Below are 25,233 nucleotides of genomic sequence, written 5' to 3' on the forward strand. Positions count from 1 at the left end.
TGGGCCATGCAGTCTGTCACAACTACTCAACTCTCCATGGTAGTGTGAAAGAAGCCACAGAAAATGTCTGCATAAGAATGGGCATGGCTGTGTTCCAATAAAGCTTTATTTATAGAAAGAGGCAGTGGGCTGCAGTTTGCCCAGCCCTGCTTTTGATGATTCTCCGGGAGATTGCTGGCATCATGATTTTATGGCAAAAAGAAAAACTGCAGGGTTTGTCCAGAGGAGAAATTGGCAGCTAAAAGCTGTGGTTTGCTTCTACATTCACAGAAAACTATTAGCGAATCCTCCATTTCTAGGCAAGTGTCAGAAAATCCTTTGGGGCTATTTGACACTATTTGTAGACTAAGGAGAACATGTAATTAAGTCTGGCTTGCTGTATATTGTTTTCTATAATTATATTTGAGTGCACTTAACAAGAGATTTGGAAATAGAAGCATGGTATGCCATGACAAATGCCCTAGCTTATGACCAATAGATGGGTGGAGAAGAGCATTTTCATATCTAGTTGACTTACAAAAACTGTAATTGGATGCTTCTCTGAAAACACATGCGATTCCAACTATCTGACACACCTGTTATTTAAAGCCTATTGGTTAATGTATTTTCAAGAAAACATCATGTGTTGTAAATGGAGCAGAGGGAAGGAGGTGTGGATGGGCTTTTGGGGAGGGCTTCTCACTGATTTTTATCAGGAACATCCTCTCTCTCAAGTATAGTGTGTCCATCTTGGTGTCAAGGCTTGTTACACCAGAAGGCAGGAGCATCCCTCTGAGATCTGTTCACAGTGTTGCAACAGATAAGCCAAATTCAACTGGCCCCTGAGAGTTGACTAGTGGCAGCCATGTGACTCTTCTGAGGAACCAGGAATAAACCCCCATATATATCCTCCACTTTTAGCATTCAGATTTCATACATTTTCAGAGCCTCATTTAGACTGTTCTGCTCAAAGATATCTATACTGTACCACCTTTTCTTTAAATATTGAGATTCTTTAGCTTTTCATGTGGAGCCAATTGCAACCACCTCAAATGTCGGAGCTTTGGTGGGGAGACAGACAAGCAGAGGACATAATACCAAAAAATGTACTGACCTTGCAATACCTGATAATAAACAATACATTTTTAACCTGCTAAGTTATACTCTACTTAGGTCACCACCCAGGTGCATCTGTACTTTCTACATTCATGGAGAGGAATTAGCAGTACACTGGAATTAAAGAGGAGAAATCATGGTTGAGATTCTAAATTTGTTTCAAGGAAGCCACTGCCTGTTTGGGAAAAAAATGCACTTCTATAAGTTTCTTCTCTAGTGTGGAGGGACACAGTTTGGGGGACTCCACTACCCTGTGCCTAGGAAATGTCTTCTTGGGGCTGATGTACCCATTTGAAGGGAAAATGAAGACAAGAAAAGGGAGATGATGCTGAAGACACAAGTTCTATTTTCTAAAAATAATTTTTCAAAGTAGAAGTGATGCTCAGTGAATGCAACATCTGTAGTGTCTAGAAGAATCAGTCCAGGATGTCTCCCTACCTAAAACGTGCTCCCAAGTTGAGTTCTGGAGCAAAGGGCTTATCTGAGACAATGGTGGAGCCAATTCCTGAAGCCTGGACAGGGATTCGGTAAGTGTTGCTATTCTCTATATCCAAAATGACCGTGTCTTTAAATGTCAGTATGTCGTTCAGTTTTGCTGTCAGGGTCAGCTGAACATTGGTCTCCGGGGGAACCATGCCTTCTTTGGGTTCAATCATCCACAGAGACTTTTTGTGTGCCTGCAACACAAGACCACAAGTTAAGAGCAAAGATATTCTTGGCTTTTCATTCTGCACATGTCAAAGTCCTCTACACTTCAAATGGCTGGCACTGCAGAACTCCACATCAGAGACAAACATTGTTTTTTTGAATCAAAGCAGCTGGGTGTTTTTTGGCTTTTATTTTTTCCAAAAAGCAATCTGATTCTGAAAAGCAAACCTACAATTCTACTTCTGAATGCTCTGCGAAGATTCTTTACATCTCTTTCTCAGGATGACAGTCCAGTTCTCCAACAAGAATATACTAATGATCTACTCTAATCTACAAATTCTGGGATACCAACAGGAGATACAACATCCTTCCTGGAATTTGTAATTTTTAAAACAAATGTTTTTCAAGGGCACAATTTCTGTGGTGTTATAGTGAGGATGAACAGCTCTCATTAATAAACACAATACAAGAAGTCTTGATTTGTTATTTCATAATAATCAATGGAACTTTGTTTGCTAAAATGCCAAATTTATTTTGAAATATATGACAGGACTAAATTATAGAGTTAGAAATGATACAGCTCACTTTTCCTTCCCTTAGGTCTTTGGTCAAATGATACCTCTCAATGAAGCCTACTCTGCCTATCACATTTTAAATTGTAAACCTGCAGTAAATTGTAAACCTTCAGTAGTCCTGATCCCTTTTACCCTGTTCTATTTTTCTTTCCCTTAGCACTTACCGTCTTTATCATGTCTGTTTGTCTCCTTGTGCTAGGATATAAGTTCTCCATAGAAGGGATGTTTATGTTTTCTGTTCTTGTTGTTGCTCACTGATATATACCCCCAGTACCTATAACTATGTCTGGTGCATAGTAGGTACTTAATAAATATTTGATAAATGAATCAATGTATTTGCCTTTGATGCAGGAAAACTCAATTTTCTTTTTTTTTTTTTAAAGATTTTATTTATTTATTTATTTATTTATTTATGAGAGACACACAGAGAGAGGCAGAGACATAGGCAGAGACAAAGGCAGAGGCTCTGCAGGGAGCCTGAGGCAAGACTCAATCCCAGGATCCCAGGCTCATGACCTGAGCCAAAGGCAGACGCTCAACCACTGAGCCAACCCAGGTGCCCCATTTTGGATTTGTTTTGAGCTATCTTCCAGTTCACTAATTCTTTCTTCACTGTGTGCAAGTCACTTTTAAACACATGTATTATGTTCTTGCCTTTACATGTAAACAATGAAAATGTGAGTCAGAGGAGGCTGGGGTGAAGGTGCTTCAGGAAACCTAAAGAATGAGATGCTTCTCCAAAGCAGAAGATACTGAAATATTTTGGTTGTGACATGATTAGCTTGCAGCATCAGAGCGTTCTAGAACTGACATCCAGATGGCCAAGAAGAGAAGAAAGAGGGTGGAGGTCTACATGCTGAAACTTTATGTACCAACCCTGGCTGTGTTACACATCATTTCTGCCACTTCCACTGTCCAGAACTCAGTCACATGGCCATGCTTAACTGCAAATAAGGCTGAGAAATGTCATCTGGCTCTGAGTCCAAGAGTAAAAGGGAATGAATGGGTGTGGTAAATCACTAGCTGTCTGCTGCTAAAGTCACACTGATGGTTAAGTCTACTGGCAGATCCTTAGGGTCTTCCCCCAACTGCCCTGGATCTCAGTTGGAAGGTAAAGAATCTACTCCATTAAAACACAGAAGTGAGCACCTAACTTGGCATTTCAATTTCTTTGGGAATTGCAGGCCTGGAGTTCATATCTATCTGCCCTAAATGGGGGCAGATAAAAGAGAAAATAAAGTTCTAAGCCAGATCATCTAAGCTGTTGGCCCCAAATTAGTGGCCTTGGAGCACTCTACATAGTTTTACTCATTTATGAGACTCAGCTTATAATTAAAACATAAACCGATGCCATTTTTGTCCTTCTTTTATCAGAAAGCAAAAGCCTTTCAGAAGAGGGTTCTGTCAATGTCATCTCTTTGTTATAACCATTTATTTTTCCTCTGCTAGCCAATAGCACACAGGTCAATCCTCTGTTCACAATGAAGATAGGATGTCACCAGCATAAGTGCTATTTCAAGCCAGGGGACATTAGTTTTCAATGGATGGGTACTATTTCTATTCTGATTCCTGCTGACACAGGTTGGCTGCCCTGGAAAGAAGATACAAAGTTGCTCTCCAGGGCTGAATTGGTGAGTTTTCTTTTTGATGAAGCTTATTAATCAATGTTTGGCATAAAACCAGGCAACAAAGTATATCACAGAATCCACGAACAAGGCACATTGTTCGTTAAGTTTTAAAGTCAAGTTTTAAAGTGCTCTTACACCCTTGTGTCTTTTTTGCTATTTGACTTTAAGGGATGTCCTTTGCTACTAGGAAGGACTTGGCACATCTGACATTTTCTGTTACTATATAGCAGATCTGATGGAAGAAGGAATGGATGAATGATAATCATCATAGCTATGGAGGGCACTCTACAACCTTTCAAAACTACAATAGAGTAAGACAACAATGGAGGGAAATAGGTTAGGAAGGAGGGCTCTGAAGAAAAAGGGATGTGAGCTTGAGTCCCAGTCACAGGGCTTTCCAACTCTTGGATCTTGGGTGTGTAACTTAACCATGTCCAGGCTCCCTGTTCTCATCTGGAGCTTGTGACACTGCTGTACCTTCTGCAAGGATTATGGTGATGCTTCAGTGAGGTGATGCATGTGAAACTCAGAGCAGTGTCTGACAAATAGTAAGTCCTCATAAATTATGGCCACTGTCATCATTTCACCAAAATATGAAATGCCCCACATGACACATAATTATAGGCTCAATATTTGCAAAAAATAGTAGATTACAAAACTGAGAAAATAAAGATGGATGCTAAGAAAGCATATAAGAGACACTACTCTTGCCAGAAGAGAAGCAGCCTATTAGGGTTTGTGATAGGTAGAATTATAAGGTGGCTCCCAAGATGTCTATCTCCTGGTGTGCTGGTATCTTCTCCCAGTTATTTAATTAAACATGAATTTAGGTGCTACTGTGAAGGAATTTTGCAGATGGAATTAAGGTCCTAGTCTATTGATTTTAAGCTGGGGAGATTATCCTTGCTGGATCAGATGAGCCCTTAGAAAGGACTGGGTTTACTCAGTAAGACAGTATGGAGGTGCCTCAAAAAGTTAAAAATACAACTATCCTATGACCCAGTAATTGCACTATTAGGTATACAAACATAGTGATTTGAGGAAATGCACCCCAACGTTATAGTAAAAATGTCCACAATAGCCAAAGTATGGGAAGAGCCCAGATGTCCATCAACAGATTAATGGATAAAGAAGATGTGGTACATATATATAATGGAATATTACCCAGCCATCAAAAAGAATGAAATCTTGCCATTAGCAATGATGTGAATGTGTATAATGCTAAGTGAAATAAGTCAGTCAGAGAAAGACAAATATCATGTGATCTCACTCTTATGTGGAATTTAAGAAACAAAACAAATGAACATAGGAGAAGGGAAAGAAGAATAAGATGAAAACAGAGAGGGAGACAAACCATAAGAGACTATTTAGAAAACAAATTGAGGGTTGCTGGAGAAGAGGAGCTGGGGGAGGGTAACTGAGTGATGGGCATTAGGAAGGGCACATGATGCACTGAGCACTGGGTGTTAAATGCAACTGATGAATCACTAAATTACCTCTGAAACAAAACAAAAAACAAAACAAACAGAGGTGGGGAGACTATCCTTGGTGGATCAGATGAACCCTTAGGGTTTCACATATTTGTTCCAAAAATGATAAAAATGAGCTTTCTTTTTTTTATGTGATCAATAGTTTATTTTATTTTTTTAATAAATTAATTTTTATTGGTGTTCAATTTACCAACATACAGAAAAACACCCAGTGCTCATCCCGTCAAGTGTCCCCCTCAGTGCCCGTCACCCATTCCCCCCCACCCCCCACCCTCCTCCCCTTCCACCACCCCTAGTTCGTTTCCCAGAGTTAGGAGTCTTCATGTTCTGTCTCCCTTCCTAATCCTTCCATCAACATGTCAGCAACAGCTGCCTCTGTTTTTTTTTTTTTTCCTGTAAATTGGGGGTAAAAAGCTCAAGTCATTAAAGCTGCCCATGAACAACATTAGTACATGCGTGTACGCAGGACTGTGAAAGATGGAAAGATAGTGATCTGCTGCAATTCTGAATTCCATGCCCACTGGTGATAAGCGTGACACCCTGAGGCTTCAATGTCTGAAGGTAACATTTGCTTTTTATTTGATAATAGCACATCAGCGCCCTTCTTAGGCAGCACTGAGCTCCCAAGGTAATACAGTCAGAGCTTTTATAACTTTCCTTATGGTATATTTGATATTTGCCATGAAAGACAGAAGTGATTGCTAGTGTTTGCACATGTCAGTTCAACAATAAATGAGAGTGAATATATGCGGGCAAGACTTCCTCTTCCATAGTGCTAATGACCATGGAGAAATGCTGTGCATTTTCTTCAAAATGACTTGTTTGCCAGTTGGAATCTGCAAGAATTTCCTTCCATGGAATTAGAAGACACAAATAACAACAGGAACCAATGTGCAGAGCCAGGGATTTCTTTGGATTAATACTATCATCTCAGCAGACGATCAATTCTTTGTGGAACAAGAACAATGAACAGTCCCCGAGGCCGTTCTCCCTTTCCTCTACTAAATGGTATCTCCACTCATTTGATTCTCTTCCCTGAAGTGAGTCACTTTGCTACTTAAAGTAATTAACTGAGAATTAGGAAATGAAGTAGGAAAGAAATGATGCCCTCTATTGGTGGAGGGCAATGTTTAATAAAAGAGTGGGCTTTGAAGTCACATGACTGGGTGGTCAACTGTAGACTCTGCCATTTGTAGCCAGGTGATCCAGGATTAATTTAAAAATCTATTTCAGTATCCTCAGCTGTTAAATGTGCTGGTTGAAGATGAAATAAATTAGGTGCCAAGCATCTAGCACTTTGTCTACCATAGAGTAAGTGCTCAATAAATGGGGGGGATTATTAATGTTATCTATCAACACTTCACCTCCAGTTCTTCCTGCTTCTGCCCTCCCCAATCTACTTTAGTGACAGGTTCTTCTTCACAAGCCTGATACTGTTTGTCTCCTGCTGAAGATACTGGAGGGCCCTCCAAGGTCCAGACCAGTGGTATTGAATCCTTTATCACCTTTGAGAATGCTATTGAACCCTACCACAGAAAATGCACACACACACACACACACACACACACACACACACCCCAAACTTTATATATACTTTCCAGGATGTATGGTGGATATTTGTCACTTTTTCTATTTGAAACATGGCAGCCTGCAATCAAGACTGGTATACCAGACAGAAGCCTTTGGTCTGGAGAATCTATTCCAAATTATTTGGAAGAGGACCCTGATGCATTTTTCCAGGTTTACTTCCTAGGCACTGTCAATTTCCAACATGCACCCTTGGCTTCAGCCATATCAACTTACTTAACCCTTCCCAAGTTTACTATACATCATCACTGTACTGGACTGTACTATCACTGTACTTAGCTACGCTCTGGAATCATATACCCCATTTCCCTGGTTTCCTCCTCCTTATCCTTCAAGTCTCCACTCAAATGTTTTACGTAAGAATGTTTTAAGTTTTATAGAAGAATTAATCACTTCCTCCCCTGTGGTTACATATCATAACACAGTGCACTGTAATACTGTATTGGTTGTGTATTCATTTCTTTTTTTGAGATTGTAAACACTTTGAAGGAAGAGACTATTCTATATACTTTTATGCCTCTCACTTCCCCAGGTATGGGGAAGGTGTTCAAAACATATTTTTGGTCAATAAATATCTTACCAGTAAGCCAAAGAAACACTAACAATACCTCTTTTTTATCTGCCAGATTTGGCAAAAACAAACAAAATGCTGGCAAGGGTCTGGGAGAGGGTGACATTCTTCAACACTACGGGGGGCAGGACATAAATTGGTATAAATTTTCTGGGAGATAATTTCCTAAGATATATTAAGACTTTTAGTTTTGTTTGTGCCATATGACCCCTCAAATGCATTTCTAGAAGTCTAGTCTAAGGAAACAGTGAGGAATGTGATCAGCAATTAGGACAGGAACACTGTTTACAGTGGTGTAAACCTGGAAACAATCTATCAGTAGGGGACTAATTAAATCAACTGTAGTGGAGCCAAGTGATGCAATAAAATCAGTCACTGAAATGATCTGAACAGGACTATTCCTTAATAATTCATATTGAAAGTGACTACACTTCATTATTGAGTGAAAATAGGTGGTAATGAAGTAGTATTATCCCATTGGAGGGGGTAGGAATACACACACACACACACACACACACACACACACACACAGACGTTTCAGAAGATATACCTGAAAATTTAACTGGTTATATGTGTGGTGGCATTGTGAGTGATTTTTTTCTTCCTCCATTTGTTCTATAAGGATAATGTCAATTGCATAATAAGAAGACATGCATTTATATTTACTGAAGAAACAACTCATCCTAAAAGGATATGAGCATTCTCTTTTGAGCCCATGTAATTTTAACTTTGTTTGCTCTCTTGCTTCCATTTCATTCCCGGTTTCTTTCTTTCTTAGAAGTTTTTCTTTGTAAATAAATAATACAGGTAGACAGTGTAAAATTCAAATGACTATAAGGGAAAAGAGTCTCCTCCCCCCTCCCCCCCACCCGTCTGTTGATGGCCACTAGCTGCCCTCCCGAGAGGCAGCCACTCCAAGCAATTTTCTGCATATCTTTCCAGAGATTCTTTATGACTTAAAAAAAAAGCACATTTGCATATATACTACTTTTTCTTACATAAATGGCAATAGCACTATAATACTTTTCTGCAGCAAGATTTAAGTTTAAAAATTTTATTTTTATGAAATGTATGCATACAAATAATTTGCAAAGTCAATGGTTCTAGGAAAAAAAAACCCATGAAAACCAGTACTCCCTTAAACCCACTCTCCCACCCTTCTTCATCCTCATTCATCAATGGAGGTAACCACTGTCAATTCTTTTTGCATTTTCTTTTGGTTTTTGCCTTCCTCTCTCTAAGGAATCTATTGCTACTTCTTCATTTTTCAGTTTGAGCATTATCAATTTACTTTCTGGAGAAGAAAATGACAGCTCTCTTCTCTCCCGCTTTCTCTCTCCATCACTTTCTTCCCCCCATCCTCCCAATATAGTTAAAACTTATTTTCTGGTGAGAATCTACACCATTATGCACATGCAAATACTATTCACAGCTGAGCTATGAAAAGCATACTATGATTACATTTCATTTTGTGTACAGCTTTTATTTTCCCAGAAATTATTGTCTTGTCTTTGTTGTTTAATGTATCTATCAGGGACTCATCCCCAAATTCTCAAAGGGATAAATCTCCTCTCAGTACTTTCAGAAACATCAGATTTTCTATCAGCTCCAATTTCTTAGAGACAAATCTCTCCCAGAGTCATCTGTTCTGCAACTCCTGTCTGGACTGGCTGCTCTCCGGGCCTGCAATACAGCTGGCATCCTAAGAATGCCTCACAGCACATCCTGTGTATTCCTTGAGCTTCTCTCCTGTGTCTGACCTTCTGTATCCTGGATCTCAGGTTTTCCTCACTTTGGTAGAGAATATTTTTCAGTACCTTCCCAAGAAAGGATTCATGGAGGGTAAATGTTTTGAGCTCTTGCCTGTCTGAAATGTCTTTATTTTACCTCCACACTTGATTAATCTTGTGGCTGGATGATGAATTCAAGACTAAGATTTATTTTCTTTCAAAAAGTCTTTTTTCCACCCCAGTGTTGCTGTCTAAAAATTTCATGTCACTCTGGTTCCTGATTTGTTTTTGAGCACTAATATTTTTCCATCTGGAATTTAATGATGTGTTTTCATAGGGGCCTATTTTCACCAACTATGAAGCATATTTGATGAGTCTTTTCCATAAACTCCTCTTTGTTGGTTCTGAATACATTCCTTGAATTATTTCTTGCATAATCTCCTCACCTCCATTTTAAAATCTGTTCTTTCTGGAAACACTTATTTGGATCACTTAATTTTCTAACCTTTCTCTCCTTGTTTCTAGCCTTTTCTCCTGGTGTTCTACTCTCTGAGAGCTTCTCAATTTTATTTTCCAATTCTTTTATCAAAATTTTATCTTCTGTGATTATATTTTTAACTTCTATGACCAAATTTTTTATTGCTCCTTTTAAAAAATATCACTATTCTTGTTCATGGATGCAAATTCATCTTTTATTTTCTTGAGATTACTAATGATCATTTTGTTTTATTTTAAGCTTTCTTCTCACTGTATTGCCTTTGTTTCCTCCAAGCTCTCAATTTTATGTTTTCTGGTTTATTGCTTCTACATCACAGGTTTTCTTGATGCCTTAGTTAAGTACTTAAGAAGCACTAAAACTATTATGTGCTCAGGTAGCAGTCAGCCAAGGGCTACTAGATACTTTAGATGCCAAGCTATCAATTTATTTCTGCTTTCCTCGTGGCTGGTGAAACTTCCCAGAGAATATTCCAATCTGCTACCCATGTGATGAGTACTGAGGGAGAAGGGGCCTTTCAGGATGAAGACTCTCTGGTTTTCCTCTTAATTTCATAATGGTATCCTGCTCTCAGCAGTGCTTGGGAAGTCAGCAGCCAGTTTACTATTATTCTTTTTAAGGTAAACTGTCTTTGTGTCTTTGGCTGACTTTAATATCTAGTCTCTGGTCTTAAATAAGTTTTACTCTAATGTGCCTAGATGTGATTTTCTTTGTATTTCTCTCACTTTACGTTCATAATGCTTTTGAATCTGGCTTGACATCACAGCCATGATCTCTTCTGCTCCATTCTCTTCTCTCCCTCTGGTACTCTAATAACTATACTCCCTGTGTGTATTTGTCTGTTTGACCAACTCTTCTACATTTTTCATCCTTTCATCATTCTTCCTATTCATTTTGGGTAGTTTCTTCTGACCTATCTCCCACTTCCACAATTCTCACTTCATCTGTATTTAATAAGCAGTTAAACCCATCTAGTGAGTCCCTAATTTCAATGTATTTTTCAGGCCTTGAGTTCCATTTGTTCTTTTCTATATTTTCCATAGTTCTACCAAAATTTTAAATCTTGCCTTTTAGTTCCTTGAACATATTAAGCATATCACAGTTTTCTATTCAGTATCTTATCTCCTTGTATGCCTGATTGTTTTTAAATTAACTGTTGGACTTTGTATATAAAAACAGCAGATACAGAAAATACTTTAAAGACTAGAATAATGGTTTCTTCCTTTGGTGAGAGTAATATATATTTGCTTCTGGAAAGATGTGGGGAGAACTAGCAATTCGAGATGTCTTTTATCCATGAAGAGATTAAAATGATTTGAAATGAGGGTCTGTACTAGTTTACTTTTGTTCCCAGGGTATAGCTTTATCAGAGTCCTAAGCAAAAGTCTAAGAGTTTTACCAAGTCCAATCTTCTCCAATTTTTATCTCTCTAGCCAGTCCTGTTTCAAATTTTTAAAAGGTTTTATTTATTTGAGACAGAGACAGAGAGAGAGAGAGAGAGAGAGAGAGAGAGTGTATGTGTGTGTGTGTGTGTGAGAGAGAGAGATCATGAACAGGGGGGAAGGGCAGAGGGAGAAGCAGACTCCCCACTGGGCAGGGAGCCCGATGCAGAACTTGATCCCAGGACCGTGGGATCATGACCTGAGCCGAAGGCAGATGTTTAACCAACTCAGCCAGCCAGGTGCCCTTTGATTTCAATTTTTATCTTCATAGGCCAGTGGGTTTTCTGAATGCTCTTTTCAGTTTTTCAACCTCTGTTGCGACTACATAGGGAAAACAAGTCACAGATGCTGAGCATATATTTCTTTTTTTTTTCTTTTTGTTTGTCATTGGCTTTGTTGCTCTTAAACTCACAATTTTTCATGTTTTGCCCAGATTTTCTCCTTGTTCTTAGAGGAAAGTAATTTGGCATAATAGACTGAATAGTAAGGGCTTGGTCACTGATCTGCCGAGAGTTGTTAGAGGTCAAGTAATTTCCCTACCTCGTAATGTCCCCATTTGTGTGTGGGGGGGAAGTCTGTATAAGAATTTTAAGGCCAGGTGAGTTTGGGTGCATGAGGGAGGCAGGTACAGGTAATTTTACATTGCTCTTAAGTAATATGTACCAACAATCTTTTCAGGTTACTAGGATGTATCTTTGAACAAAGACTGTAATGTTCTTTCTGAAAGTTACTGGCTTCTCAAAACTCAGTGAAAGGTGTCAGATCAAATACAAAGCTTGAAGATAATTAGTAAAAGGAAAGAGGACAGCTCCTGAGCATGTAGACATTATTGACACAGATTCCAGGGAGCATCTACACAAATAAATGAATAAATAAGCTCCAAGGAGATAGAGAATCAGAAAACTATTGAACTTGAAATTTCTAAATAGTAACCTATTTTCCAATAAACTTCTTTTCTTTTATGTGGAAGAACATATATGCCTTCATTTATACAAATATTTCCTAGTTTACAGGATGGCTTCACTGTCAAAAATTTAGAGAAACAAGTGAAGAGTGAGGGAAAAGGCAGCATTAGAGCTCCCATTTCGAAGAGCTCTGTACTATATGGATCAGTTAGTTTGAAACTTTAGGATCTCTCTGTACCTTATTTATTTTTCTTTCTTATCTAAGAAAAATTATAAAAGGTCTTAAGATATATATCATAAAGATTTAACTCTTTCCATAAGTCATTTCACCTAGATATTTTTGTCTGATAACATTAATCATCAAAGCTAGCATTTATTGAATGCCAAATGCTTATTTTTCACCAGGCACTTCCTAGATATATTCTCATGGTTAATCTCCTAGATGCCATTATTACTTCCATTTAAAGGGAAGGAATCAGTCTTAGAAAGGCTAAATAACTTTCCCCGAGTTAGTGCATGTAGAGTTAGAACTTCATTCCAGACCTGCCTGACTACAACACCCTTACTCTTGATAGTGTGAAATGCTACTGCAACACTCATATACTAAACAACTCTACGTTGAGTGACTACCATGTTAGGCAACTGTGTATGACACATGACTATGCCTTCCCTCAGATAATGTTGCCCTTTCCTCTGAGACACATCCCAATTTAATGTCCTAACATCCCGGAGAGGGATTTTTTTTCCTCAAAATTATGAATCTGAATGCTGCATACAACAATTTAATGACAAATTTAAAGAGACAAATCACAAGTGCCATCCTACAGAGAGCTCTACCATGTCATATATGCCCCTCTAGTCTCTGTCTTTTTGCTTGTGATAGGGAAGAGGAAATGTGACTAAGAAAGAGTATGTTTAGGACACCTGGGTGGCTCAGTGGTTGAGCATCTGCCTATGGCTCAGGGCGTGATTCTGGAGTCCTGGGATCGAGTCCCACAGCAGGCTGTGGGAAGCCTGCTTCTCCCTCTGCCTGTGTCTCTGCCTCTCTCTCTCTCTCTCTCTCTCTCTCTCTCTCTCTGTCTCTCATAAATAAATAAGTAAATAAATAAATAAATATTTTTTAGAAAAGGAAGAGTATGATTTTCTGCCTGAAAAACATCATATAATCTTGACATATGTGTGTTGGGGATTTCATACCATTAATAAACCTTTACGCCATACTACTGATCGCATCTCTTCCTGTCTTTGTTCATTATATAAAAGTGTTTATTTCATTTCATACTAGCTTATTATTGAATATGATTGTCTTCTCTCAGCACACTATCAGAATAGATCCTTTAGTTGATAATGACAATGATAGCCAACCCTTAAAAGTGATGTGAATTGGTATCTTAGTCAGTTAAGGCTGTTGTAACAGAATACCATAGACTGGGTGGTTTATAAACAACAGAAATGTATTTCTCTTGGTTCTGAAGAGTGGAAGTCTGAGATCAGAGTGTCAATATGGTCAGATTCTGGTGAGAGCCCTCCTCCAGGTTGCAGACAGCTCTTTTTCTCATGTGTCCTCACATGATGGAAAGTGTGACAGCTCTCTGGGGTCTCTTTTATGAGGGTGCCAATCTCATTTATGAGGACGCTATCTTCATGACCTAATTACTTCCCAAACCTTTCACCTACTTGTATCATCATATTTGGGGTTATGGTTTCAACATGTGAATTCTGGAGGGACATAAATGTTTAGTCCATAACAGTTGAGTAGATGATGATACTGGTGATATATTTTTATGGAGGAGGGGGCAGTCCCAGTGGCCCAGTGGTTTAGCACTGCCTTCAGCCCAGGGCATGATCCTGGAGACCTGGGATTGAGTCCCATGTCAGGCTCCCTGAACAGAGCCTGCTTCTCCCTCTGCCTGTGTCTCTGCCTCTCTCTCTCTCTGTGTCTCTCATGAATAAATAAGTTAAATCTTTAAAAAAATTTTTATGGAGGAGGGAAGGTGGAATTTGGGGGAAAAATTTACATCAGATCCATATAAAGGAAGTTTACCTTAATCTCCCTCTGTGATGACAAGTATTAACCATATGCCTGAATAATAATTAATTAGAAAAAACAATTTGCTAAAGCTAATTAAAAGCTGGGACTGGCAGAATGAAGATGGAAAATCTTACAAAGCATGTAAGAAACTCATATATTTTTCTTTTATTTTCTAGATAGCCCTTTAATGGCTATTAAGGGAGAACAAGGGAACAAAACCTCCTTTCATTTTGGTTTTAGCTTACATTCAAACTAATCATATTAAATCAGTAGAGCTGTTGTTCTAAATTCAGGGATGGTGCTGATCCATCATAACATTGAATTGATAGCTTTCCTTTTTTTCAGTGTGGTTTATAATCAGTACAAACTGCTGGAACCTGCCTTCTGAGTTTTCACACTTAGCTTTGCCAAAGTAAAAGAATGAGAGTCAGGGTAAGACACTCACAGCTCTCTGTCAAGCACGATCCTTTCTTCTGTAAGTCTCTTGATATTATTGTCATTGATAACCTCTAGTCATTAAATATGTCCCTTGGAATGTCTCTCAGGAAAAGCACAAATGGCTAACACATAACACATTTATGTATTAAAGAAAGATGCCCACCATGATAAACTAGAATGTTATTCTCTCATTTACCTATTCTTGTGAATTTGTCTTCTAGATTTTTCATACTTAAGGCAAAGATATAAAAACTTTGCTCCCTCATGCCAACTGAAGACACAATTCATCACCTTTTGGAAAGACTCACTGATAGCATATGAAGCAATATGAAAATTAGTTAAGAAGACTGACTATAAATCAATGAGTTCAAGCTTTAAAACTTGTCCTTCACTCTAACACACAGAAAAAAAGAGATACAATTTTGAAACAAGGAAGAACCAGTCATAGTTATACTAAAAAACAAGATTAACACTGTGTGGACCAGAAGAGGAACAGAAACAATAAGAGGGTCCTGAAGCCACAGATATCCTGGGCTCTAGGCCTTAAAATAAGTAAAGGGAACTTGAGGGGGAAAAAATGAAAACCAAAAAGGTTCTGCAGGAAGTAAGGGATAAGGGCCAGGGTTCCCAGCCAAGAGAGCTTCCCGGCATTGAAAGAAGTCCCAAAACACTGTGATGTTCCCAAGGTAATAATCTACACACACTTGTGCCAGTGGTGGTGGTGAAGTACAGACTGTCATGTAGAAATGTCCATATCAAACCACTGTCAAGTATAATGACTTAGTCTGTGATTTTTTTCAATATCTTCATGGGAAAAAAATCTCAATACTTGATTCTGGGCTTGTGATAGTTGTTCAGGGTGACAGCAAATGAAGAAAATGTTAAACAGGGAAGCAAGACTATTGAGAATGAGAAAAAAATATACCTCATGCCAGATTAATCTATCTTTTAAAATTCCAAATGCTAAGAAGGACAGCTACAAACAATCAGCTAATGAATTTATTCCCAAGCAATCTATAGACCTAAGAGAAATTGATTAGAAAATGTTTCTTAGATCCTCAAAGAGGCAGGGTAGGATAATATATGTAAAACAAAAATTATGAAACAAAACCAGATATGAATCAAGAATAGTGGCTATGAGTAATCAATTACAAATCTTGGAATTGAAAAGTATAGTCACTGAAATTAAACTAAAAAATTAAATACATGAGATAAACTTTAACTTTGCCAAAATCAATGCCAGAATTTATAAACTGGAGCATACCACTGAGGAGGCAGCACAGAGAGATGAAAAATATGGATGAGAAATAAAAGGAGGTATATAGAACACTGGAATGTGTGTGTGTGCATGTGTGTGTGTATTTTTCTCAAAGTAAGAAATACAAGTACTGGCAAAGAAGAAACATTTGAGGATATAATGGCAAAAACTTTCCAGTATTTAGAAGGGTCAAATCATCTGATGCATTTAAAGAGAAATCTTCAAAAATCAAGAATAAAAATACAGTCTTAAAAGCATCTTGTGAGAAAAAGAAATTATAAAGGAGCAATAATCTGACTAACAATGGAATTTTATCAGCAATGATTGATGCCAGAGATCAAGCTTCAAAGGAAAAAAACCTGTCAAACAGAATTTCATACTTAGCTAAACTATCATGCAAGAGTGAAGGTGAAATCAAGATATAGACAAATATACATAAACTATGAGATCTCTATCTAGAACAGAATTCAGAAGTATATAATTTAGCAAGAAGAAATATAAACCAAGAAGGAAGCAGAGAGATTAAAAAAATAAAGAAGAATTAAGAAATATCAGCAAACGATTTTGGTAACTAATGAGTAGTTAATTACTGACTGACAAAAATCAACAACTTTGTGGTAAAGAAGAGAAGATCCAACATTCTACACACTAATCAAAAAATTATGGAAGTGGGGAAAGGCCAAGGGATAAAAAATGTGTGATGGAGTCCTTGTCTTACTCTTGAGGAGGACCAAGATTCTTTCATTATTGTTAGAGAAAAATTATTTATGTCTTAACAATGTAAATAGAGCTACTAAATAATATAAAATCAATAGCTTTCAAATGAGTATAGAAAAAAATGCCTGAGAGGTAATAGCGGCTGGAGTAGGACTTGGAGAAAATTGATCAATCAATACAAAGCAGAAAAAGAAATAGAGAATGAAAAAAAAAAAACCCAGCACAGTATATGGAAAATGATAGGACAGAAGTGAGCTCATCTACATCAATAATCATAAAACATTTTAAGAGGTCTTGATATGGTAGTTGAATAATGAGCCTTCAAAGATATCCATGGTCGGGCAGCCCCGGTGGCGCAGTGGTTTAGCGCTGCGTGCAGCCTGGGGTGTGATCCTGGAGACCCGGATTGAGCCCCATGTCAGACTCCCTGCATGGAGCCTGCTTCTCCCTCTGCCTGTGACTCTGCCTCTCTCTCTCTCTCCTCTGAATAAATAAAAAATAAAATCTTTTTTAAAAAAAGATGTCCATAGTCTAATCCCTGGCATCTGTGAACATGTTGCTTGACATGTCAAAGGGGACTTTCAGATTTGACTAAAGATTTTGAAATGAACAGATTATCCTGAGTTACTGGGATAGTGCTAATACAGTAACAGAAGTCCTTACATTAAAGAGGCAAGAGGGTCACAGTCAGAGATATAAGGATGGAAGCAGAAGTCAGGGAGTAGGGAAGATGGTATACTGTTGGCTTTGAAGATGGAGGAAGGGCCCACAAGCCAAGGAATGTAGGTGGCCTTCAAAAGCTATAAGAAGCAAGGAATTATATTCTTCTTCAGAGTTGCAAAAATTATATAGCCTTACAGACACATTTTAGACTAATGTCCTCCAGAACTATAAGATAATACATTTGTTACAACAGCAATAGGAAACTAATATACTTGACAATTAAAAGACAGAGTCTATCATTAGATTCTTAAAAATCCAGTCACCTGCGACTTAAAAGAGATTTTAAGTTGACACACAAAACAAATTAACACACACATAAATTTGAAAATAAAGGAATGAAAAGACATACCAAGCAAATGATAACTAAAAGGAAGCTGATGTAGCAATATTACTATCAAAACAGAATTTAAATTAGAAAGCATATATAGGGATTAAAAAACACAGTATATTATTAAAAAAGGAATAATATACCAAGGAGAAATATAAGTTATGAATTTATATGCACCTATTAATATAGCTTTGAAATACATGAATAAAAAATTGACATAATTACAGGTAGAAATACAAAAATGGATGATTTTGATAAAATTCTATCAGAAAGTGTTATACAAATAATTAGTAAGGCTGTAAAAGATTTAAACAATATATAATCAATAAACTTGATCTAGCACAAACACATAGACAGATAATCTGTCACACTCAGTCACTGGAGAGTTTTAAGATTGTGTGAAATAGGGATCCCTGGGTGGCGCAGCGGTTTGGCGCCTGCCTTTGGCCCAGGGCGCGATCCTGGGGACCCGGGATCGAATCCCACGTTGGGCTCCCGGTGCATGGAGCCTGCTTCTCCCTCTGCCTGTGTCTCTGCCTGTGTCTCTGGCTCTGTCTCTCCTTCTATCTCTCAAGAATAAATAAATTAAAAAAAATCTTTAAAAAAAAAAAAAGATTGTGTGAAATATTTATAAAAACCAACTGTAGGGCAGCCCGGGTGGCTCAGCAGTTTAGTGCTGCCTTCAGCCCAGGGTGTGATCCTGGAGACCCAAGATTGAGTCCCACGTCAGGGTCCCTGCATGGAGCCTGCTTCTCCCTCTGCCTGTGTCTCTGTGTGTGTGTGTGTGTGTGTGTCTCTGATAAATAAATAAATAAATAAATAAATAAATAAATAAAATCTTAAAAAAAACCCTGTAATTATGTCTCCCAAAACACAAATTAAAAGACTATATGTCATGCAAACCATGTGTTTCAACTTCATTATAGTTAAAAATATCTATTAAAACTCTATAAAAACGGGAAATGTAAAGAATTAAAAATATATACTCATATATAACTCACATATTAAAAAGGAAATCACAGTAAAGTTTACCAAATATTTATTTTTAAAAAGTATTACAAATAAAAATGACTGTTATTGGGGGGGATCCCTGGGTGGCTCAGCGGTTTAGCGCCTGCCTTTGGCCCAGGGCGCAATCCTGGAGTCCTGGGATCAAGTCCCGTGTGGGGCTCCCAGCGTGGAGCCTGCTTCTCCCTCCTCCTGTGTCTCTGCCTCTCTCTCTCTGTCTAAATAAATAAATAAATCTTTAAAAAAATGACTGTATGGAGCTAAAATGTTGCATAACAAGAATATTTGTAAGCTTTAAATGCATGATTAAACTAAGATGTAAAATATTGCTTAAAAAAATAAAAAAATATTGCTTAAAAATATTGCTAAACATTCCAATTAAGGTTTCTTGAAAAAGAACAAAATAATTGTAAAGAATGTAGGAAAAAATGATAAAACTAAGAGTAGAAATTAGTATATGAATATTTTAAAATCATATGAAAATATTTGGAATGATTTTGTGCCAATACATTTGCACTTGGATAAAATGAAAAATTTCTAGAAAAAATTAAATCTAAATAATCTTTATAGAAAATGCATCGAAAAAAAAAATGATTCGTTAGGAGTGTCTGAGTGGCTCAGTCAGTTAAGTGCCTGTCTTTGGCTAAGGTCATAATTCCAGGGTCTTGGGATCAAGCCCCACAACTTTGTGGTCAACTCATCTTCAACAAAGCAGAAAATAATATCCACTGCCAAAAAAACAGTCTCTTCAATAAATGGTGCTGGGAAAATTGGACAGCCACTTGCAGAAGAATGAAACTGGAGCATTCTCTTATACCATACACAATAGTAAACTCAAAATGGTTGAGAGATCTAAATGTGAGACAAGAATCCATCACAATCCTAGAGGAGAACACAGGCTACAACCTTTTTGAACTTGGCCACAGCAACTTCTTGCAAGACACATCTATAAAGGCAAGGGAAACAAAAGCAAAAACAAACTATTGGGACTTCATCAAGATAAAAAGCTTCTGCACAGCAAAGGAAACAGTCAACAAAACTAAAAGACACCTTACAGAATGGGAGAAGATATTTGCAAATGACATGTCAGATAAGGCGATAATATCCAAGATCTATAAAGAACTTGTCAAACTCATCACCCAAGAAACAAACAATCCAGTCACGAAATGGGCAGAAGACATGAACAGACATTTCTCCAAAGAAGACCTACACATAGTCAACAAGTACATGAAAATAATGCTCCACATCACTTGCCATCAGGGAAATACAAATCAAAACCACGATGAGATACCACTTTGCACCAGAGAGAATGGCTAAAATTAACAAGACAGGAAACAACAAATGTTGGTGAAGATGTGGAGAAAGGGGAACCCTGGGACTCCTGGGTGAGTCAGCAGTTGAGTGTCTGTCTTTGGCTCCGGGCATGATCCCGGGGTACTAGGATCGAGTCCCGCATCAGGCTCCCAGTGAGGATCCTGCTTCTCCCTCTGCCTATGTCTCTGTCTCTGTCTCTCATGAATAAATAAAGAAAATCTTAAAAAAAAAAGAAAGAAGAAGAAAGAAAGAAAGAAAGAAAGAAAGAAAGAAAGAAAGAAGAAAGAAAGAAAGAAAGAAAGAAAGAAAGAAAGAAAGAAAGAACCCTCTTGCACTGTTGGTGGGAATGCAAGCTGGTTCAGCCACTCTGGAAAACAATGTGGAGGTTCCTCAAGAAGTTGAAAATAGAGCTACCCTATGACCCAGCAATGGCACTACTCGGTATATACCCCAAAGATACAGATAGGATGATTATTTACTATTTACTTCAACGTGGATGGAACCGGAGGGTATTATGCTGAGTGAAATAAGTCAATTGGAGAAAGACAATCATCATATGGTTTCAATCATATGTGGAATATAAGAAATAGTGAAAGGGACTATAAAGAAAAGGAGGGAAACTGAGTGGGGAAAAATTTGAGAGGAAGACAAACCATGAGAGACTCCTAATTCTGGGAAACAAACAAAGTGTTTGCAGAAGGGGAGGTGGGTGGGGGTTTGGGTGACTAGGCGACAGGCATTAAGGAGGGCACTTGATGGGATGAGCACTGGGTGTTATACTATATGTTGGCAAATTGACTTTAAATAAAATATTTAAAAAATGCTTTAGTGCCAGCTGAATCCCAAGATGTCACTGCATCTAGAGGCAACTTCTCAAGCTAATGGTTTCCCTAGGTCGAATGGATTCTAGATGTTTCCAAACAAGTGCTGGGCAAAGCACTTTCTCTGCCTAGTGAGGGAAGACATCTATCTTCCAGCCTGGTGCTGAAGTCCTAGGGTCCAGAGGACTACTGTATTCTTGCCTTATTTCTGCTGTCACCCAGAGAGAAGGCAGGAGTGCTGTGTGTACAAGCAGAGCCCACACACTCTTGCCAAAATGACCTTTCTCAGCTCTGCTCTTACATTTTGATATTTTTAACCCTCCAAACTGGAGGTGACTTACTCTAGTGTTTTGAGTCCTTCAGTTTAAATCCAAATAAATCAGGCACAGGGAACCTTTAGGGGAGGCGGGTATTTAAGGCATTCCAAAGCAAAGAACTTACTGCTCCAGGTCACAGAACACCTTGCTTTTACTAATCAAAAAAAAAAATTTTTTTTTTTTTACACTCAGGACATGTTAAGCTTTGCTGAAACAAACAAACAAAAATTATCTTCACTGTTTCTTCACTCTGTATTATACTAAGATTCAGGGTTTTTAACCTTTTTTTTTTTTTTTGTACAGCATTTATTTCTGAGAAATTCAAAATCACTCTAAGTGTCATGTATCTTCCCAACAGCACGGTGAAGGTGGGCTTCCAGCTTCCCATCTCCTGACCCTCCAGCTGATAACAAACACACATCTCTAGCCAAGCAAGGGAGAATCTAATCACAGTGGTTGCTGTGATGTGCAGGCCACGCACAAGGTTGAGTGTGACACACGGCTGACAATGGGCGCTGCATCTGGGAAGTTTGACATTTATGGACAGCCAAAAGAGGAGAGAGGATGAACCCTCCTGTCAGGGCACCCAGCAGGAAAAGAGAACTTCCATATATGAAGTCTTAGTAATCATAGAAGAAGCAAAGAACATGCCGTTGCCCTGCTTCTTTCTGAGTGAGAAATTAAATGCCACAAATATGTGACCATCGCAAACCTGGGTACTGAGCTCTAGGCTCAGTTAGGGGAAAAAAAGCAACTATCATTTGAAACTTTTTCCTAATGTCTGGTAATTTCTGTGAGAATGAATTGGCAGGTTCAGCACTGTACATCAATTTGAAATTTAGTAAATGGTATTTCTATTTCATCCCACTGTAGTTAATTTCCAAGTTAGTGTCATTCAATTCCTATAATATTAATATATATAGCATTTATTTACCAGGATATGCATCAAAAATCCAGCTGAAATATGAAAGGAGTTTACTTTTCACCCATGAGAATTACAGTTGAAACTACTTTTATGCTGGAAGGACAATCAACTCAACAAACATCAGTTTTTCAAGAGAGGATTTGCGGGAAAAAAACACTATATACAATGGATTGCTTATATCACCCATTTGGCTGTTTGGAACTGGAGCTTGCAGATTTAAGATGATACTAAAGAATCAAAAGATGGTGTCATGAAACTTTTGTGGAAAAGAAAAAGTCCCATTTTAATAACCAGGTAGGTCACTCAATATATAAACTATATTAGTCAAAATCAATAGATCCTTGGTGTTGCTTTCTGGTTTTTAACATGTATCAAAAAGGTGTCATAAAAAGTGAAATCTAGAGCTATCTGAGAATGAACCAGCTGGCGGTTGCTATCTTGGTACTTAAGTGTTCCTGTGGTTTCTGCCAATCTCCTCCTCTGTAATTCACTAGGACTCTCCAGGGCCACCTCTCATCATCCTCAACAACTTGGCTGCCTCTTTGCCTCCTCCACTGTGAACTCTGCACACAGAAAACTGAACCGGAAGCAATACTTCCTAGGCAATCCCCCTTGCTTTCCACCAAACACATCAACTAACTCATTGGATAAAGACTAGCCAAGGGGTCTTTTCTGTAGGATTTTTCTTTAAATATTATCAAACATTATTCTCCACATGAGATCCACATGGGTTAAGGGTGGGGTAGTGTCTGAGCCTCATGCTAAACAGAGCCATGACTGTACTGGAAATGGCCGCCTTTATAAAGACTAATAATAAATGATAATAAAAAGGAATAATAGTAGTGATAAATGAAAGCTAACTGGGACCAATGACTCCGAGGAGCTGCCACAGGTCAGTGGAAAACCATGATCCTGTTCCTTCTAATTAGTGACTTTTAGAGAATTAATAATTCATTTTTCAGAAATATCTGACAAATGCTGAAACCAAATGTTAGTGTTCAAATATCAATAACTGGGGATAGGAGGAGGACTATACTATTGAAAATTTTATATTTAAACTTAGAAACCTTTTTCTAAAATCAAAAATATTTTCAATTGTGGGATGTAAAATTTCTAAATTCTGTAAAAATTGGTATTATCTCTGCTAAAAAATTAGCTTATAGAAGACTAGCAGAGAGTGAAATAAGTCAATTGGAGAAGGACAAATATTATATGGTCTCATTCTTTTGGGGAATATAAAAAATAGTGAAAGGGAATAAGGGGGAAAGGAGAAAAAATGAGTGGGAAATATTAGAAAGGGAGACAGAACACGAAAGACTCCTAACTCTGGGAAATGAACTAGGGGTGGTGGAAGGGGAGGTGGGTGGGGGGTGGGGGTGACTGGGTGACGGGCACTGAGGTGGGCACTTGACGGGATGAGCACTGGGTGTTATTCTATATGTTGGCAAATTGAAAACCAATAAAAAATAAATTTATAATAAAAAAAGAAGACTAGCAGATCTAAATATCATTATAAAATACATAGACATAAGACAGACTCCTTTCTAGAATTATTATATATCTATTTTTGTATCAATCTTTGTTTTGCTGTTTAATTTCTACTTTTGGCAAATACTATTTTGCTGTATTTCATACATCTCCTAAAAAACTACATTAAAATATTGCTAAAAGGATGATAGAATAAAACTAGAATAAGCATATTTGTGGCCCAAAGGGTTCAAATTAAATATAAAAAGGCATTTTCAGTTACAGAGACATTTAAAAGGTATTTTCTGGAGGTGGGGGGCTGGGCTTAGGTATACTTCAGTAAGAAGATCTTTGAAGCATCTTCTCAAAATTATATTTGCTTGTTTACCAAACTATTTGCTTATTGTATTGCTTAGTCAACAGAAGGATTATAATAAAGGGGAACTAGGGATGAGAATGGCATAGTTTAATGCAGTCAAATCATATAAATCTCTACTTTTGGGGATCATTCTCAAAGGCATTTTGTAAAAACAGGGCCACTGCCTATAAGGTATAGGCAAAGCAGTATTTTCATCACATGATGGTCCTGCCATCTACTCACCATGCGTGCCTGAAACAATGCAGGGATGAAGGACTGGTTAGATAGGTTGAGAATCCTTGAAGAGTCCTTTAGGACATAGATATTGCCAAAATCAACTTGAGTGGGATGTACATAGATAACTGGGCCTTCTCCAATGCTCCTTAGGTGACATACCTGTGTTCCATGCAAGAGAAAGAAGAGAAGAATAGCTGAAAATGGCAGGGCTTGAAGATTGCTTGAAACAAGCTTCTGGCCACCCCTTTTATAAAGAGAAGGGGCATTAAAGCGTGCTTATGAGAACTGTCATTCCTTCTCTCTGTCCTCTGGTCAGAGGGATACAGAGACGGCCCGTGAATCCAGCCTGGAATTCCTCCCCAAAAGGGATGATTGGCTTCCCTGTTCAACCCGAGCCTGTACATTGCGAGGAAATCAGAATACTGGTCCTCTGCATGCCACCGAGCACTCCAGCCTCAAAAACCCTCAGTGTGGGGATAAGGACAGGCACTTCCAAGTCAGAAGTGGCTGGATTGAGTCCCCACCCTGTTTCTTTACTAGGAACACAATGGTGCTGTGCACTATGCAGTTTGGGGACTGAAATCCACCTTGTTCTGCTTCCCAGCCCTGTGCCTCCATGTAGGCATTGCATCTGCCTGAGGCAGGGGGCCCTTCAGCAAGTGACCTTCTCATGGGCAGCATCTGTGCAGGACAGATACCTGGACTGGTGGCACCTTTTGAGTTGGCCTGCCTTTGTGATGCTGCTTTCTAAGTCAGGTGGCTTATCTATGGCACCATACATGGAAGAGATAAAAGCAAAACCCTGGTTTATTCTACTAAGTATTCAGAACCACTTCAAACAAATACATGCCCACATCACTCAGCTCCCAAGTAAACTGAATGTCTAGGGACTCATAGCCTGTTGGGCAACTTCCTTCAAGATTCAACATTCATCCTTTGATTCAGCTCAGGCAGTGGATAGCTTTCCATGTCTCCCTCTTCCCACACTTGGAGAGAGGCTACTTCCCCTCACAGCTTTAGTAGGTTAATTTGGGCTATGATTCCAGTCAAAGTATTGGGAAAGATCCAGTGAGAAGTCACTGAAATCACTCTCAGAGCCCATATGCAGCAAGTGAGTGATACT

The 25,233-nt window shown here is 38.3% G+C and overlaps 1 protein-coding gene across 1 annotated transcript in view; it reads right to left on the reverse strand.

Annotated features, from left to right (window-relative positions):
* Positions 1 to 25,233, reverse strand: part of HYDIN (HYDIN axonemal central pair apparatus protein) — a 332,032-nt gene that overhangs the window by 173,600 nt on the left and 133,199 nt on the right. The window contains exons 18-19 of the mRNA XM_072731571.1: positions 24,117 to 24,269; positions 1,534 to 1,772 (exon numbers count right to left, since the gene is read on the reverse strand). Coding sequence (XP_072587672.1) covers positions 1,534 to 1,772; positions 24,117 to 24,269 — 392 coding nt within the window. The remainder of the gene's footprint in view (positions 1 to 1,533; positions 1,773 to 24,116; positions 24,270 to 25,233) is intronic.

This window comes from Vulpes vulpes, chromosome 12 (assembly GCF_048418805.1).
Source record: "Vulpes vulpes isolate BD-2025 chromosome 12, VulVul3, whole genome shotgun sequence".
NCBI classification, from domain to species: Eukaryota; Metazoa; Chordata; class Mammalia; order Carnivora; family Canidae; genus Vulpes; species Vulpes vulpes.